Source organism: Neovison vison, chromosome 10 (assembly GCF_020171115.1).
Source record: "Neovison vison isolate M4711 chromosome 10, ASM_NN_V1, whole genome shotgun sequence".
Taxonomy (NCBI): domain Eukaryota; kingdom Metazoa; phylum Chordata; class Mammalia; order Carnivora; family Mustelidae; genus Neogale; species Neogale vison.
This window is the reverse complement of record NC_058100.1, coordinates 39,445,425-39,464,519: the sequence shown is the minus strand read 5'-3', so window position 1 is coordinate 39,464,519 and position 19,095 is coordinate 39,445,425. Positions and strand designations below refer to the sequence as shown.

At 38.7% G+C, this 19,095-nt stretch overlaps 1 protein-coding gene across 10 annotated transcripts in view; it reads left to right on the top strand.

The window, feature by feature from the left end:
* CEP170 (centrosomal protein 170) overlaps positions 1-19,095 on the top strand; it is a 126,468-nt gene that overhangs the window by 40,384 nt on the left and 66,989 nt on the right. For all 10 annotated transcript variants that reach the window (XM_044267034.1, XM_044267033.1, XM_044267032.1 and 7 more), the window contains exons 3-4: positions 9,202-9,291; positions 16,438-16,516. In XM_044267034.1, coding sequence (XP_044122969.1) covers positions 9,202-9,291; positions 16,438-16,516 — 169 coding nt within the window. The remainder of the gene's footprint in view (positions 1-9,201; positions 9,292-16,437; positions 16,517-19,095) is intronic.

Below are 19,095 nucleotides of genomic sequence, written 5' to 3'. Positions count from 1 at the left end.
CAGCATGTTGTTTTTAGCCCTGTCCTAGACACAGTGGATTCCCCGAGAGAGGTCCACGAATAGATTGGCCTGCTGCTTATGTGGAGTCTGAATCAGTGCTACAAATTAGTAGTACTCTCATAGCACTGAAGGGCATCTTGTATATCGAAGTAAGAATAAATATTTGCAAATTGTATTTAGTTTTTAAGTGGTTTAATATTAATTTAATCCTTCCTAGAATTGTAGTAGAATTAATGGATTTTTAAAACTTACTCTTTTTATATGATTTCTGAAAAATGAACTAAGCTTATATATGTATTATAGTGTTGGAAGAGTGAAGAGTTTTGTGTTTATAAATGCAAAATGTATTTGTTTTGAAAGATTAGTGCTCTAGAGTTGATGAAATTGTGTTTTCCTTTTAAAGGCTTTACATAGCATCAGTGGTTCTGCATTGTTGGGTCAATCAGTGTGATAATTAAAATTGTTTGAAGTGCCAATAGCTAATATTTGATTGCTTTCTAATGAGTAAATAAAAGAAGATCTTTAAAAATTTGGTTGATCTAAGTCTACATTTATGGTTCAAAACCCTCTATTTTTAATGTACAGGAAACCAGTTGTTAGGTTTCAAAATCTCTGCCTGTGAATAACTTTAAGTAGTTTCTTACCTGTAAAGATTTCATCTACAAATAGATTTGCTGATCTGTGGTGATCATATGGCTTAAACCCAAAGCAAAAGGGAAATAAATGATCCATAAGGTTATATAGCCTATTTTTTTTTAAAAGATTTTATTTGACAGAGAGAGATCACAAGTAGGCAGAGAGGCAGGTAGAGAGAGAGGGAGGAGAAAGCAGGCTCCCTGCTGAGCAGAGACCCTGATGCGGGGCTCGATCCCAGAACCCTGGGATCATGACCTGAGCCGAAGGCAGAGGCTTTAACCCACTGAGCCACCCAGGCGCCCCTAGCCTATTGGATTACACTTAAAAATTCTTTGTTTTGTTAATACAGAAAATAAATTTTATGAGTTTTATGATTTTTGTTATTTCATCTCATTCCAAGAAAGGTAGTCTAAAGAATTTGATCATCAAGAAGAAAATGTGCCTGGATATTAAAGAGTAGGTGATTAAATAAAGGATTCTGGAATTAGTTCTCACCCTTATCCTGGAAGCCTCCAGCAAATCATGTAGACTTGCTATGCCTGTTGGTCTTGCTATACAAAGATGACTGTGCTGTGTTTCATAAAGGCATACTCTGCAAAACAAATTTTAGCCATGGATTAAAGCTATAAAGTATAATTATTAGATGGGAATTACATTTTGTGTGGAGTAACTCACATTAACATTACTATTAAAAGTAATAGTACTTAAATAGTACTTTCTTAAATAGTACTCACTTAAATAGTACTTTCTATTTCTCACTGTTCACTTAAATCATTTTAGTTGTTCCTCTCAACAGTCTCCTGAGAGGTCATCCCTATTTTACAGACGGTAAAATTAAGATTCAGAAAGACTTAGTCACAGGGCCAGTATCACATAACCATTAAGTCATGGAGGCTGGCATCAGAGTCTTGGTAATACTGGCTCAAAATCACATGATTTTTCTCTTCCACCACTAAGCTGCTACTGCACTAATATGACCTAAAACTGGTTTGCTAACTTACTTCTCCTGCTAGTAAACATGTTCAAACTTTTGTTGCAATATGTGGGATACTACCAAATACAAACGGAGTTGCATTTTGAAAAGCTTGCTAATAATTGCACTAAATAATTGAATTTTGCTGTGTTTTAAGAAATACCATCTACTAACTGAAACATATTTTTTTTTCCCTCTTGGTGCATAAGACAAACTGTAACAATTATATTTTACTTAAAATTTTACTATTTTAACTTTCACAGTGGTGTAAGAACAGTCCCCAGGAGGATAATGGAATATGTTTTGAATATCATAGGTAACTTATTTTCATCTGTCTTTTGGAGACACACAGCAAAGATAAGTCACTGTGTATTAATTGCCCTGATTGTAGAAAAGCATTTGAGCTTTTAAAGAGTCAGCCATAGGGTCTTTTATTTATTTATTTATTTATTTTAAGATTTTATTTATTTATTTGACAGAGAGAGATCACAAGTAGGCAGAGAGTCAGGCAGAGAGAGAGAGGAGGAAGCAGGCTCCCCGCTGAGCAGAGAGCCCGATGCAGGACTCGATCCCAGAATCCTGAGATCATGACCTGAGCCGAAGGCAGCGGCTCAACACACTGAGCCACCCAGGCGCCCCGCCATAGGGTCTTCTTAAAAGGTTTTAAAACAGTGATCACACACAGTGGCAGTCTTTTTTTTCTCTTTAGGGTTTGTTTTTGTTTTTGTTTTTTTTTAGCCTATGTATCCATGTATGTCTGTGTTTTAGTAGGAAGAAGAAGTAATATAAGAGGTAATAATAATGTTAAAAAATAGCCATTTCATACCCAAAGCATATGTGACATGTAGCAGGTAGTCATTTGTACCATATCATGTGTTAGTTTTGGTTAAAATTAGCTTTTCACTATGCCTGGCCTAGAATTGTTTTTTATGTTTTGACTTATTTGATATCAGGCTTTCCGTTGTTTGTTTTTTTGTAGAAAAGGAAGTATTTCTTAAATATAACATTTTACTGCTTCATTTTAATACTCTTACTTTCCAGAATTTTCTGATTTTATAATTATCTTGTTTGAGATCCAATTTTTTTTTGTTTTGTTGTGGTTCTTTTGTTTTAAGCCACTCAGTTTGTAGGTTTCTTAAAATCTGGTCTGAACTTTGTAAGTTGAGTACTTCTCTTAGGCTAAAGAGCATGTATTTCCTTTGTAACAAACCTATGCTAAGCATCTACAGTACACTTGGCCCCATGCTGGCTACCAAGGGATCAATGTGTGTACAGGTAGGGTCTCCCTGTCCTTGACAGCTTATTGCTGGTAACAGGAGATACGCATGTAAACCAGTCCAGACACTACGGCACGGAACCGTGATATGTCTGATGTGGGCTGCACAGCAGACAGATTGATCAGTCCTACCTGCAAGGAAATGTGGAGATGAAAAATCTGGGAAGACTTCATGGAGGAGATGGCTTGAGCTGAATAATCTTGAAAGATGAGTAAATGGTTTCTGGAAGGTTTTGAATGTGATTGAGTGCATGGTATTAAAGATAGCATGGCATTCAGTATCCCTTATGATTTATAAATAAAATAGTCCCTTGTGATTTATATATAGGAGATGAAGGCAAACTTTTTGAGAGATTAAGACTGGGATTTTAGAAAAGAACCCATCTTGGAAGGCCTTGTGTGCTAGATGAAAGACTATATATTTTGTCTTAGCCAGTAAGTACCTTGAGGAGTTTTTATACAGGGGAATATTACCCTTTTATTTTATTTTTTAAGATTTTATTTCTTTATTTGACAGAGATCACAAGCAGGCAGAGAGGCAGGCAGAGAGAGAGGAGGAAGCAGGCTTCCCGCTGAGCAGAGAGCCTTATGCAGGACTCGATCCCAGGACTCTGGGACCATGAACTGAGCCGAAGGCAGAGGCCCCAACCCACTGAGCCACCCAGGTGCCCCAGAATATTGCCTTTTTTAAGTGCTTCCCATGCCTTATATCATTTTATCATCACAAAGGATACCTCTGAGATACGGTCTGTCTTTTTTATAGATGATTAAGCAAATACTAGTCTTTTTACCAAGGCCACACAGTTGCCATATGTCTCGACCAGTTCTTTTGGACTCTAGCACCTGCCCTTTAAACGGTTAATCTATATCGCTGCTCAGAAATTGGAGGTCGGAATCGGTATAAGCAGTTAGGGCATGATAATAGTCTAGAAAGCGAGGTAAAGTTCTGAGGAAGAAAGAAACCTTTGAAATGAAAAGAAGACTATGAGAGGGACTGAAAAGTTAGGGTGCGCTTTCTAGTTACCTAATGTGGATGGGAGAGAAAGAGCCCCAGACCTAGCCTTTTGGGCATAGGAGTGCATGAGAGTTTCAGGAGGTGTACTTTTGGGGGGAATAAGGTAGTGAGTTTGAGGTTCTGAAGGGACATCTGGATTGAGATATTTAGTAGAAGCCAGGAAGTAACATGTGAAGCTGAGCAGGGCACTCTGAGCAGAAGGTGGCGGGTGGGAGTCGTGAGCTGGAAGGACGGGGAAGCCAGGGGGCTGCGTTGCGGAGGGACGTAAATTCAGGAGGATGAGGATGCTCGCTTGGCAGAAAAGGAAGGGGGTCAGAGTATGAGATGACCTGCTGCAGTCAGGTCACTGAGGTCACATAAGGGTAAATTAGCAGTCAGGTCACTGAGGTCACATAAGAGTAAATTACTATAAAAAAGTGAGAGAACTGGAGGAACAGGAGAATGTAGTCACGAAGAAAAAGACCACAGCTGAGATTCCAGGGGAGAAGTCCGTTTCACATAAGATCTAGCAGGGGGAGCAGTTTGCCAAGACCAGAGTATGGAGTTTGGTTGTGGATGTTGGGAAGGCTAGGGTTTCATATGGGTAGTCTACATAGATTTTTAAAGATTATATTTATTTATTTGAAAGAGAGAGGGTGTGTGAGCGGAGGGAGGGGCAGAGGGAGACCATCTTCGGGCAGACTCCCTGCTGAGCACAGACCAGTACCCCCCAGTGCAGGGCTTGATCATGGACCCTGAGATCATGACCTGAGCTGAAACCAAGAACCAGAGCTTCAGCCAACTGAGCCACCCAGGTGCCCCTCAACATAGATGTTTAAAATGAATCATGGTGAAGTAAATTTGAATGAGAAGGAAGACTATCAACCATTATTCCAAAACTGCTGTCAAAAAGTTAGAATGAGGGCTGCCTGGCTGGTCCAGTTGGTAGAACATGTGACTTTGATTTTGGGGCATGTGTTCAATCCATGTTGGAGGTAGAGTTCACTCAAAAAAAGGGGGAAAAAAGTTAAAATGACCATGGATGATTGATTGCGGCAATCTAGGAAGGGTGTGTGTGTGTGTGTGTACAGAAATATATAGTGTGTATATATATACTTATTTGTACTTGTATAAATACTTGTATACTTGTATCCACCTATAGATGGGTAACCAGGACTTCAAAACAGCGAAGGGCTTTTCCTTGAAGGGAGATAGTAATGGCCCAAAAGCCGTAATAGTAAACCGCATGAATTCATTCTGTATCTCTGAACTCAGCAGAATGTCGGATTTAGGAGGATGGCATCCACTTTAAAGGAATGCAGTAGAAATAGTGCTCTCAGGGGGAAAGCCAGATTTCAGTTAAAGGAAGGAAGTAGGAGGTAACCATCTGTGAGAGCTTGAGAATGAAGAGGAGTTTCGGGTGAGGTGGATTCTCTAGAGTGCAGTGCAGGGCCCCGGGAAGAGTCTTTCTAGAAAGTAAAAATCACAAGGAACGGTGTTCTTTCCACTCCTCTGGGTGTTTTCTGTAAGGAGCCAGTGACTCGAGAGTCCTGCATTTTTAAAAATTGATATATATAATTGACTTACAACATTATATTAGTTTCAAGTGGACAACAGTGGTTGACTCTATGTATATTTGAAAAGTGATCACCAGAATAAGTGCAGTTAATATCTGTTCCCGTACAGAGACACAGAAAAAAATTTTTTTTTCTTGTGATGAGGAAGGGCTTTAGGAGTCTTGCATTCTTACTGGAGGCTTAAAGTGACAAGAATAAGAGAACTGGTAAAATATGACAATCTTCATAGTTTACACCCAATTGGCTAAGATTTTCCCATTAGAACCAGAAACTTGATAAATTTAGCAGCCTTTGTCAGGGTTTAAAATTATATGTTTGAGAAATTATTAGATTTGCATTGAAATGTCCAAATGGGTTGTAAAAATTAAGTTGTAATATACCTTCTCCTGGCGGCGTAATCTAGAGAAAATGTGACTCTGCTATCTGGAAATGGAAATGGATTAATCAGTACTTACATGGTTAGGTGTAAGTAGTGAATCTTCCTTATTCCTTCAGTTTTTCTTGACAACTCACTAGATGTATTATGCTCTATAATCTTGGTTTTCTGCTGAGTTTCTCTGATGGGTGCTGAAACATACCACCACCTTGAAAACAGCAGTTAACTAAATGCAGAAATTTTTATTTGCTTTCTTTCATTGGCTGTTAAAGAGTTACACAAACTGTGTAACTTGTTCTGTGAGTTTTAAACTGATGATGGCTCTTGCCCTGAGTTCATAAGCCTGGTCTTCTCAGAACGTTATTACCCTCTTTATTTCAAAACAAACAGAGACGCCTGGTGGCTTAGTCAGTTAACCCTGAAATCAGCCCCACGTTGGGCTCCGTGCTTAGCCCAGAATCTGATTGAAGATTCTGTCTGTCCCCAGCCCTGCTTAACGCATGTGCATGTGCACTCTCTCTCTACTAAATAAATAAACTGTAAACAAACAGAATGCTTTCTCGACCCCAGATAGCATCCTCACTCCTCCACTCCCAGCCCCCAGGCTCGCAACAGCGTCTGAACTCAGTGGGCTCTGCTGTCTCCAGGTGTCTTGGGTTTGCTCTACGTTCCACAGGAGGTGTTCTTGAACTTAGCCAGCCCCATACACAGTTTGAGGGCAAGGTGTATATCAGGTTCAGGATTTTCCGGGTTCTAGCAAGTTGTTCACTTAGTTAAGTGGCCTCTCCTGACTGTTTACTCCTTGAACCCTCCTTTTCTCGTCTCTGCTGTGTGCTGACCGTTCCCTCGATAGCTGCGGTTCCCTGACTCCAGAAGCAGCCTCTTGGCCTGTTTTCCAAAGCTAACAGTAACTCCCTTTCCTGTGTGATTTTTCTTTTCTCAGCTTTCACTTAGATTTTTCCCCTTGAATTTCTAAGGACTTGAGCTCCTTCTCTGTTTCTTTTTTCACAGATTATGATGATTCGTTCGAGGTCATTAAGAGCCTCTGTGGACCTGCAGTCTCACTTGCCTTACAACAGGCAGAGATTTTTATTCCACAGACGAATTAAATACATAGGAATGAGGAAGTGTTTTCCTGATGGTGCTACATGTGCTTCTTTTGTCACTGGAATAACTGAATTTTGTACTTCATTAAACAGAGCAATAACTTAAAACGTGACAATAGGAACTGGTATGAAGTTTAAGTAACTTTTAGATCGAATGCAGATGTTTCGTAGTGGTTACCGTAGCAGTGGGTTTCTCAGGGGAGCTGCAAAGAAGTGGCACTAACCCTACGACACAGAAAGGTGCTCTTCAGTCTGTCCTAGGGAACTTGAGGTTTCAGAGAAAACCAACCCAAAAGCAACTTTTAAAAGTTTGTGTTGCGAAGATCGTATGTATGATAAATGTGTAGGTGTTTTTGGAAGATCGTTTGAAGTCAACACTGTTTCTAATGTTAGACAGATGACCCCAACATTTTCAAAATGCAGTTGAAACTAATAGAGGAAGGAGCTTTTCATTTCAGTGTTATTTATTTGGAAAGGATCATTTCAACTAGGATTTACATTGGTATTGCTTTACTAGTTGCTGACCTCGTTCTGTTGATGGGGCGAGGAGTCAGGCTCTGTTCACTGTTGTCTGTAGCTGAAAGTATCAGAGGTTAACATTTCCTCTGGTGTCCTTGTTTTCGTCTCTCTAGTGGTTTCTGAGTTTCCTTAGAGATCCTTTATTAAATAATCTGAGTTTAGCAGTGCTTCCCTTTGTAATCTCCCCTATGAGTGTAATGGTAAGATTGGGAGGGAGAGGAAGCGTACTATAATGCTTAGACTAGTCCTCAGACTTTTTGTGGGGTCATGACCTTCACAGATACATCTCAGCTCTTTTTTGGAAGGCTAGAGGACACTGAAGTTCAGTCTTCCCATTCTAGCATGTCAATTAGGCTCTGGTAAATCCCACATTGGTGGGATGGTAAAAGAGTCTTCCTTGAGGACAGGCCCTTGGAGACCACAGAATGTTCTGGGTCTATTTCAGAATGGTTACTTTGACCCTCACACTAAAGGGACACAAGAAGACTTTCTCCAGTCGTCACCCTGACATTCTTATGGGGCTTCTGGAGGTGAAACTCAGAAAACTCCTCAGAGAGTGGTGTCCCCCAAGGCTGTGCCCCTAGGAGCTTTTATCTTGCGAGTGAGTTGGCATTCATGTCTCACAGTTACTCACGTTACCCTTGGGTTTTCCTGCCTTGCTGGCTGCAGCCATGGTCTCCGTTTTCAGGAAGTGGTGATTCTCTGTGTTCACCTCTCTCCCTACTTTTCAGGGTGCTAATTGACCTTATGACCTCAGTGCTCTGAAAAAACCAAGATTAGTTTTTGATTTTCCATTGGTGTGTCTTTCCTCTTGTTGTAAGGATGGGACTGATGACTTGCACACTCTTTTCATGTTGGACTGGAAACTGGAAGTCATGTCTCTCCCCATTTGGGATACTTTCTTTGCTTTTCATTTACCCAGGTTCCCGTAGTAGCCCTCAGTGTTACTGAGTTCAGATCTGGTGTGGTTCTCAGACTGTTTCTTCTTGTCACTACATGGATATTTTCTTTCAGTGAAAGTTTCCACAGGCTTGTCTACAGTTCCTCTCTCAGGTGCTTCTGTCTCCAGACAATTCCCCAAGCTCCGGAGCACGCAGGCATGTGTGCGTGCTACGTACTTGAAGAGAGACTGAAAACCGATTTTCAGTAATCACTTTGCTATTCTAATTCCTTTTTTTTTACTTTCTATCTCTGTCCCTCTTAGAACTTCCCCTTGAATTCTAGTTTTAGGATCCATGTTTTAAGTGAGGATAATTTTGTTCAAGAACATATCACATTGTGTTCCTTTTCTCTAAGTCTTTGGATTCCTTATATAATTTACACTGTAATCTTCAATATCAAAAGAAGAAAATCCTGTAGGGTAGTTTTTTTTTAAAACAGTAAGATACATAAAACATAAAATTGTAATTCTCATGACTTCCATGTAACAGTTTTGAATTATAAGAAAAAATTGTCATTTGATGCATTCAGCAAAATCACCTGATTTTAATTCTTTCAAAAGTCAAATGTGTGAATTTCATAGAAAAGAATCCTCAGATCTTGGCTGCTTTCTACTTGGGGAGTGATGCCAAATTTGTGTTGCATAGTAACACAGTTTAAATCTTATTTAATCCACTTTCATTTTGGTATTTCTCTATATTTATCTATTGTCCTATTAATATAAGGTATCTAGTGAAAAATCTTTGTGTTTGTTATTTATCCTAGTATTTTCTTGTATTTCCTAACTCAGAAAAATTCCTTTCAGTCTCGTAGTGTGGATAAGCAACATGCTGTAATCAATTATGACGCCTCTACAGATGAACATTTGGTGAAAGATTTGGGCAGCCTGAATGGGGTAAGTTAAGATTTTCTTTTTGTCTTACTTGAATATTTTTTTAATATTGTAAAAAGACAAATCAGATTATATTTCCTGTTTGTGTTCTCTTCCTTTAGTTTGTATTTTACTCTTAAAAGGTTTACTAGGTACATAGCACTTTGGGGACCATATGGAAGAATATGGAACTAGCCCATTCTCAAGAAACTGAATTGGCAGTAAATACAGGAATTCACAAGGCTGTTGGTTGTTATTATTCATGATGGCTGGAAAAGATTTCTTTAAGGAGTTGAGATGAAAGTTGACCTCACCGGATGGCTTGAATTTATATGTGGGAAAATAGTGGAAAGCCATGGAAGTTAGGGAAAAAAGCACTCTTGGGAGACAGAGAAGTATAGGGTAACTTAGGAAAAAAGGTGAAAACATGGTTTGATGCCAGATGGTGGAGAACTTTCTATACTAGAGTAAAAAGGACGTGAAACACGTCCATTTACCTTAAAAATATGGCATGTGTTTTAAACACCAGTATTCATTATTGCTTTTTTTTTGTATTCCTACTTCGAAGATATTTTTGTGTTACTACAGTGAGTTTTTTTGAAATACTTCATTTGATTTTTCCACATTATCAGAATATAAGGAGCCATAGAATAAGAGAATGCTAAAGTATTGAATAATTTCTTATTTTTTCTCAATTTTCTTATGGTTCTGCTAACATAACCAAATGCAACATTTTTCCATAGCTGTGCTTTTGAAATTGTTAAAGTGAATTTAACAGAAACTAAATGTATCCCAACTGCTTCAAACTGCTATTGCTTTTCAAAATATACATTAAACATTATATGGAAAAACATATGCAGAAATTTGGCAATTACCGTGAAACATTTTTTTCTCATTCTGAATTAGCCTGCTACTGAAAGACTGATATTTAGTCTTTGACATACCTTGTTTTTCTGCTAGTTTTTTCTCAAGCCTTTGTTTGTTTCTCATGGCACACAGAATTAAGTCTCAGTACTTCAGGTTTGAACTGAAATGGCTCACATTTGATATCACTCACTTTGCAGGTTCTTGCTTTGCTTGCCTTACCTCCAGGGGAACAGTAGCTCCCCTGCTATCTCCTTCTCAAAATAATTTGTTAGATTTTCTTCAGCCTCATAATTCTTCCATCTACCTTGTCATTTACACAAGTTGTACTTAAACCCAAATTCCACTTCTCCCTGAAGGGAAGGAACAAAGGAGAATCATTTAGGAATATTAACTTGCTGATGTTATTAACCTGGTGGGCAGATTAAAGCAGAGAGAGAGGCAGCCTGGGTAGAAACCATTTCTTACCGTTGTGGGTAGAAAACCCTTGTTTGCCTTTCATTTTAACATGAGACAGGTAAGTGTGCTGTTTTGATTCCCAGCTCCTATTAGCAGAATTACTTTCTTGCTTCTCCACACCTGTAAACTTTTGTTTTAATCTCATTTTGGGGTGCTTTATCAGCCTTGTATTATATCTACTTCTACTTACCTGTCACTGTGCTGGATCGCGAGCTCCAGAATGGTTCCTGAGCCTTTGCTCAGAGCTCTGCACAGTACCTGAACACGGTAAACCTTTTTTGAATGCAGTTTACCTTTATTTTCTATATCTAGGAATTTATAGAGAAAAATTTTAATCTACTTGCATATGTGGACTAAATTTTTTTTTTTTTTAGATTTTTTATTTATTTGTTAGAGAGAGAGAGCGCAAGCACAGGCAGACAGAGTGGCAGGCTAGAGGCAGAGGGAGAAGCAAGCTCCCTGCCGAGCAAGGAGCCTGATGTGGGACTCAATCCCAGGACGCTGGGATCATGACCTGAGCCGAAGGCAGCTGCTTAACCAACTGAGCCACCCAGGTGTCCCTATGTGAACTAAATTTTAACTAAAATGTTACATTCTGGTTTTAAGCCTAAAAATTTTCATCTCCATCACAGTGTGGTCGTAGGTGTCTTTACATTATTATCTTGGAAAATAATAAGTAAGGATTCATCATGGTGTTTTATTCTTTTAAAATGCTGTGATCAAATATAAAAATTACTTGGTGTTGGGTACAAAAAAATCAGGTGAAATACTAACTTAGAAGTTTTCCTGGGTTGACTTTTCTCTTAATTTGATTATACTTAATAGTTCTGTGAAAGATAATAACTCCTAGAGAGCAACATTTGCATTTTGAACCCGAAATCAAGACTTGGATTTGAATTTCAGTTTGTAATTTACCACTGGAAAATCTGGGGAAAATCACATACTCTCTGTGCAGTTTAGCTTCCTTGTACATCTTCCTTTTAGTTCCCAGAGTTGTGGGAGGATGTAATGAGTTTGTGAGTATGAAGACTCCATGAAAAATTCCGTTCCCTTGCTTTAGCTTTAAAATAATGAGATGATAATTCCTGCTCTGTAGTGTTGTTACGGAGATGACATGTGACAGTACTAGTAAGTGTGTGCCCGGTGCGGAGCTGGAGAGCATCGCACGAATGACAGCGAGCTGTGCTGTTCCCCACATGACAGCCTAAGACATAAGCCAGAGCAGAATTGTGAACTCCCACCTGTCGGGCGCCATATCCACGAGCAACTATTACTCAGAGCCTGTTTACTCTTAGAATTCATATAATTCTAGAAATTTGAGCATTGGGTTAAAAGTAGTAATTTCAGAAGTGTGGTGGTTATGAGTCCAGCTTGAATTCTTACCAGTGATGCCAGTGATGTAACCGTACACAGGTTACCTAATTTTTCTGTTCCTCAGTATTCTTAAATGTTCACAGCAAAACGGTACTGTGCTCAGGTTGTTGTGAAGCTGCAGTGGGTTCCTAACTGTAAATGATTAGACCGCACATAGTCAGCCTTCAGGAAGTGGTAGTCACGGTGGCGACCGTGTTATGGTAAGAAGAGCAGTTAAAACAAATTTAGCACCCTGTGGCCTACATACTTTTCAGTGAAGCCACTGCTATATATTTTTAAAAGCATTTACCAGCTAAACCCAACTTATAAATAACTTGTGCTCTGACTACTTTCACTCCTCCCTTTCGTCCTACCCTAAAATATACTCCCAAGGGACCTAGATCCACACTTGATGTTGCTGCTACCAGGAAGGAGATTGCTCCGCCTGAGGAAGTCCGGACGGATTTTGTAGCTGATGCTGTTATCGTGGCCCATTTCCCTGCAGGCCCCTTGAAGCCTCTCTTTCTGTGAAAACCCTCGTTTGCCTTCAGTTCTTCCTGCCTCTTCCACTCGAGCACTTGCCCCTCTGAGAGCCACGAAGGCCTGTGCTGTCCCACTCCCATCCCAGTGCACATGTGGCTTCTGTTGCTAGGCTGGCCCTTAGCTCGCTGTGTCCCAGCTTCTGCTGCCGCGTCCCCTTTTCACGCTGGGGTTACTGTCAGCATCAGACCAGGTGGCCTAGAGGAGAAGCTATCGGGGAAAAGAGGTGACTTTTGTTTCTTGCAATGTGATTGAGGGGGTCGTGCCCCTGGCCACTCACTCTGTTCGGATTTCCCAGAACATTAAGGTAATACACAGTGGTTAAACGGTTTATACAATCAACTGTGCTGTTTGGTTGTATGTGAATTAAAGAGATACTTATCTAGTTTGCTTTGCTTCTGTAAGTCAGTGGTTTGGAAGAGGCAGTTTGAAGAGCTGGCCTTGCTTGGACACCCAGGCTTCCTTGAGACGGAGAGAACATGGGATTTGTAATTAAGGGAGACCTGAATTTGAATCCCAGCATTCTGCTTCTGAACTCAGAGCTCTTGTTTGTTAACTTCCTTCTCTGTGCCTTGTTGTCCGTACCTGTTCCACCTGCAAGGCAGAGGTGTGATCCGGTTTGTTGACATAAGAAACAAAACCTGTTTTCCCCATGTTCAACTTATTAAAATGCGTCATTATTTATTTATTTCCTTTTGCTCTTTGGAATTTTCTCTCTTTGTTCTACAGTCTTAGACTGTCAGGAGACTTCTTCCCTTCAGAGATTGTCACTTGGATTTTTGTATGCTGAAACTTTGGGTCTGGCTCCTATTTCCTAAGCCCATTTATTTATTTATTTATTTATTTTTAAGATTTTATTTATTTGACAGAGAGATCACAAGTGGGCAGAGAGGCAGGCAGAGAGAGAGAGAGGAAGAAGTGGGGAGCCTGCTTCTCTGCGCAGAGAGCCCAATGTGGGGCTCGATCCCAGGACCCTGGGATCATGACCCGAGCCAAAGGCAGAGGCTTTAATTCACTGAGCCACCCAGGCGCCCCTTCCTAAGCCTTTTTAGACCTCAGGGAATATTTCTGCCATAAATGCCAGCATGTTAAAATTACGTTCCTTGATTTTTGGCAGTACCTACCTAATATATATGTCAGACACGTAGTAGGTGCGTCATTAAGAGATTCGAGCAGTCTTAAGCTTTACGTGGATCTGATTGGCCATCTTAGGCCTTTTGAGTAGAAACGGTATTTTAGGTTAAGACATTTTTAAGTGAAAGTGGCCAAGAGCTGTGGTGGCATTCCTCTGACACAGTGAACCTAATTGCTTGTCTTCTGCATACCAGACTTCAGTGAATTAATGTTTTCTTTTATTCTTCTCTTTACTTTTCTGTCATTTTCCTCAGCTCTTCTATTTTGTAATTATACTTAGTACATTTTGGGAAACTCAAGGTGTAACTTTTCAAACACTCTAAAATGTTCGTTTGGGAAATTAACTTACAAATGTCTGAAGCCTTTGAATTTTCCTTGTATTAACATTTCAGCCTTTCTGTGACGGATGTTGGAAGCTTGTGTTTTAGGATTACTCATAAATCATAATAAGGGATTGTCCCACGTTTTAGCTATACCCCACTGTCTCCATGTGTCTGTGCTTGGAATTAGGATCATAACTTCTAACTTTTCTACAGATTTGCAACTGATACTCCTTGACATATTACAAAGTGTCAGTTATGCATAGGAATTTGAGTATATGACCACAATAACATAATTTCCTTATATATTTTACGATATGTTACTCAGTATCCTTCAAACCTTCCTCACCATGGGGGAGCTTTCTTGAATAGGGTGTCCTGGCCATCTCAAATCCAATCAAATAGAAGATTTAAAGAATGGAACTCAAAAAGAAAAAGTAACTTTTCAAGTTTCAGCTCATTAGAGAAAAACTTGGATATTTTTATTATATCTCCATTCTGGGCAATTAGTATAACAGTGTTCTGTGTTTTGTGAATCTAGCAAATTCTAAGGCTTTAACTTCTAGTGTGCCAGGAAAAATAATCATCACCATCTGTGTCTAGTTGAATCTGTTAGTCTTTTTACCAGTAATTTGCAGAAGGATAAAAGGATAATGAAAAACAATTGAAATTTTCATACAAAATTAATCCTGACAAACTCAGATTTTTATTTCTTATTTTCCTGATTTTCAAAGGTGCATAATATACAAAACAGGTATTATTCATCAGTTGTCCAGGGATACCTGGGGTATATATTCATTTTATAAGTGTTGGTTTCAGATTTCAATACATTTCTAGCTCTTTCAGATTATCATTATTTCTAGTTCTTCTTGCATTGTATTATCAGAATGCATTATTTTTAAGGCTTTGACTGCTTACAATCTTATTTAGATGATAGCTGTCTTCCGTAATATGTTTGCTATCTTGCAAAACATTTCTTAGTTTTAGACTTTTTAACAGAAGACTAGTAATTTTATTTCTTTCTACATCATCTTCCCTTCTAGTTAGCTTTGTAGAGATACCTGCCTTGGGCATTCATCCACTTAGAAACTAAATCAAATGTTGGAAAACAAACATCAAAAAATGAAAGAAAAATACCCTCTTTCCTTTTTGTCCTTGAAAACAGCCTTCTCTCACCACTTCTTGCATTAGAGAAAATTCATCCAGGATTAATGTTTATCTGAAGATTCGTGGTCTGATATTTTGCTACATTATTACTAGTTCTATTACTGTTACATAGTCTAGAGCTCTGTTGTCTCTTTGTGTTCAACTTAGAATTGTGAAATATCTTCCTATTTTCTTCTCTCTGCCTTTATGGATGTTAAGCAAGAAATCCTGAATCCTCAATGGTGCTCTTTATTAGCTTGTAAAAGAGAAGAACAAAGATAGTGTCTCCAGATGTGTCACATCTTGCTGGAGAGATGGTGCTGTGTTGTGGGCAATGCAGTAGGGACTGTGAAGGTCGCAGCAGCAGTGACCGTGTACTGCGTCGTCCTCCTAGTTCTGTGCTTCCCACTGCAGCGGCTGCGAGTCAGTGACGCACACGAAGGGACCAGTCAGAAAGACAGAAAAAAGAACATGAGATATTTTGTTGGTTTTTAGATTGATTATTTGTTGAAATGGCACTATTTTGGATATATGGTTGGGATTAAAATACAGTGTTAAAATTAATTTCACCCTTTCTATTTACCTTTTTAATGTGCCTAGTGGATAACTTAAGAGTATATGTGTCGCGTATTTCTGTTGGATAGCAGTGTTCTAGGCCATGCCATTCTCCTGTTTTCTTATTATTTTGGTCATTTTTGACATTTTGACAGTTAGAAATCACTGATGAGTAGTGATAAAATGATGATGGGTTGATGAAATAGCAGAATGTTTCAAGAAACAGGAAAAATAAGGTTAGTGAGATCCCATAATACATCTTAGAGTCGTGGAAAGGTCTCAAGGATTCATCTGGCAATTGTAAAATAGAAAATACGAGTTTTATTACATTTTTTTGAAGTAAATTCTCTTTTTGTTCTTTGGGAGAATTCTAATAATGAAAGTAATGAAATATCAAGCATCATGGTTAAAATTGTCCAAAAAAGCTAAAATTGAGTTTAGTGAACCCTGATGATATATCAAGAGTTAAGTATTTCTCTTTATTTATTTATTTTTGGCAGCTTCAAATTAGGAGCTTTTCTTAGCATCATTTTTAGGTGCCTAACTTTGTCTTGGTGGCACACGGTAGGCTAAGGCGCTGTAGCCTGGTTTTTGGGGTGTTACGATATTGATTAAGGGTGTGGTAAGAAGTCACTTATCAGCCTAGAAGATGCGTTCATACATCTTATAGTACACAAGCCGTGTTAGCCACCATATTGCATGTGTTTTTAAGTATAAGGTTTGAGTATTTGTTTTGTCTGAAATGTAACAACAATTAATAACTCCATGTATAACCTAACACCTTTTTCTCTCTTTGTAGACTTTTGTGAATGATGTAAGGATTCCGGAACAGACTTATATCACCCTGAAACTTGAAGATAAGCTGAGATTTGGATATGATATCCTTATATGATTTTGTACATTCGTCAAATTTATTCAAAAATCTTTTCTGGTGTAAATTAACATTTCTTGAGATGAAGAGTTTGCAGTGGAGGCATGCTTGAAGTCTCTTTGGCCTCCCATACTAAAATACATGTTTAAAAATGTTATGTATTTATATGTATTGGGGGGGGTGTCAGTATTTTGGCCTGTTCCTAAAAGTAATCCTAGAAAAATTGATGGACTCTGCTTTTCGCCACTCTCTATATATAGTTTGAGCAGAGATTTCCCTGTAGTGGTATTATATATGCAACTTGGGTGTGGGAGAATGTAACAAGGAGACGACAGAGGAGTGTTTAATATTAGCTCAGCTCAGGGATTTTTGTTGTTGTTGTTTGGATGATTATGGCACAGATCAGCCTCCTAGGAGGAGTGTAAGAATTTCCCCTTTTTTCCCCATTCATACTTTTACTCTATTTTATGAATTCTGTCTCGGTTGCCTATTTAATTCAGATTTTCCAGTATCCTAGTTCTCCTGAGACTTGCGCTCCCTGGCTAAGTTAATTATGCAATTAGTGTGTAGTTAAGATTCTTTTGTTTTTAAAAATACGATTCTAAGTGGCATCTGGCTGGCTCAATCAGAGCATATGACTCTTGACTTTGGAGTTGTGAGTTTGAGCCTCAATTTGGGTGTAGAGATTACTTAAAAATAAAAATGTTTAAGTAAATAAAAATAGGATTCTAAGAACTGAACAGGGACATGAACAGGGACATGTCCTTCTTAGCATAGGGTAAAGAACCCCTGGTGAGGAGAGGGGACAAGATTGATGGAAGAACCATAAAACATTTCTGTTCATATGAGCACAAAGCTTTGTAGTAAAGGACTCTTCTCTAATTAAAATACAGATATCCTACATTATAGTGAATGTTTTTCTTGTGTTTTCATTTTTTAAGTTACTCCATGTACCTGGGCTTCAGTATTGAAGAATGGGTTAAATGTATTGGCAACTCAAGTAGACTTTCTCTAGCATAGACAATGTAGTCTCAGCAATCTGGAGCTGACGCTTAGATAAAGTAAATGTACTAACACTTTAAAATGGTATTAAAGCATAACTAGGTTTTTTTTAGATTTAACTTAAAATTTTTCAAAAATATTTTTGTAGCGCATATATAAACCTTATACGTGTGGAACAAAAGGACATGTGAAAAGTGAAACCATTAAGTATTAATACTTGTAAATTGTATGTTTTAAAACCTTTTAAAAATACGAATCACATAAAATGATTAAGAATTAACATTAAAGCCTTGATTCATGGGCCGTTTTCCACCTGCAGAAGTTTCATCAAACAATAAATACAAATATATTTTTAATTTAAGTATGTCCTTAATCCTTTTGAACTTAGCTGATTCAAAACATGAGAAAATAGTAGGAAATCTGAGTTTCCATAAAACTCTATGCTGTTTACTTTTAAATCGAGAAGAAACTACTGAGAAATCACTCCTGCTTTTACAGTTTGTATAGTGATTTCTTTTTTTTTTTTTAAGATTTTTATTTATTTATTTGACAGACACATCACAAGTAGGCAGAGAGGCAGGCAGAGAGAGAAGGGGAAGCAGGCTCCCCACTGAGCAGAGAGCCCGTTGTGGGGCTCAATCCCAGGACCCTGAGATCATGACCTGAGCTGAAGGCAGAGGCTTAACCCATTGAGCCACCCAGGTGCCCCTGTATAGTGATTTCTTTTTTTTTTTTTTTAAATTTTTTTTTTTTTAAAGATTTTATTTTATTTATTTGACAGAGCGAGATCACAAGCAGGCAGAGAGGCAGGCAGAGAGAGAGAGGAGGAAGCAGGCTCCCTGCTGAGCAGAGAGCCCAATGTGGGCCTCGATCCCAGGACCCTGAGACCATGACCTGAGCCAAAGGCAGCGGCTTAACCACTGAGCCACCCAGGCGCCCTGTATAGTGATTTCTTAATAGTGAAGTAATATTCCCTTTTTTAATATTAGCTCATAATATCTTTCTGAAATTGCTGGGATAAATGTTTTGATCCAAAGGACTGTTTTAGGGTTTTGTTTTGTTTTTTAATTAAAAATTGTAGCATTGATTTGATACAGAGAGACACAGCAAGAGAGGGAACACAGGCAGGGGAGTGGGAGAGGGAGAAGCAGGCTCCCTGGCAAAGCAGGAGGCCCAGCGCAGGGCTCAATTCCAGGACCCTGGGATCATAACCTAAGCCAAAGGCAGACACTTTAACAACTGAGCCATCCAGGAGCCCCCCTGTTTTAGGGTTTAAAATCAGTGTTGAATCAGAGCTGATATTCCAAATGCTCAGGGTAGGCTCAGTTAATTTTATTATTTTAAAATAGCATCTCATGTTGCTTATTATTTTTGAGCACTAAACATACATAAGTGAACATTGGACTGTTACAGTGGCAGGTATTTTATTACATGGGGTGGAAGTCTTAAAACAAATTTTATGTTATATTTACTTGTTTTACATTTGGCTGCACCAGACTAAAATTAATTATTGTGCTTTATTCCAATTAAAATTAAGCTTAATAGATAGCCAGTCTACAAACTGCTATACCTTGGAGTGGAAAA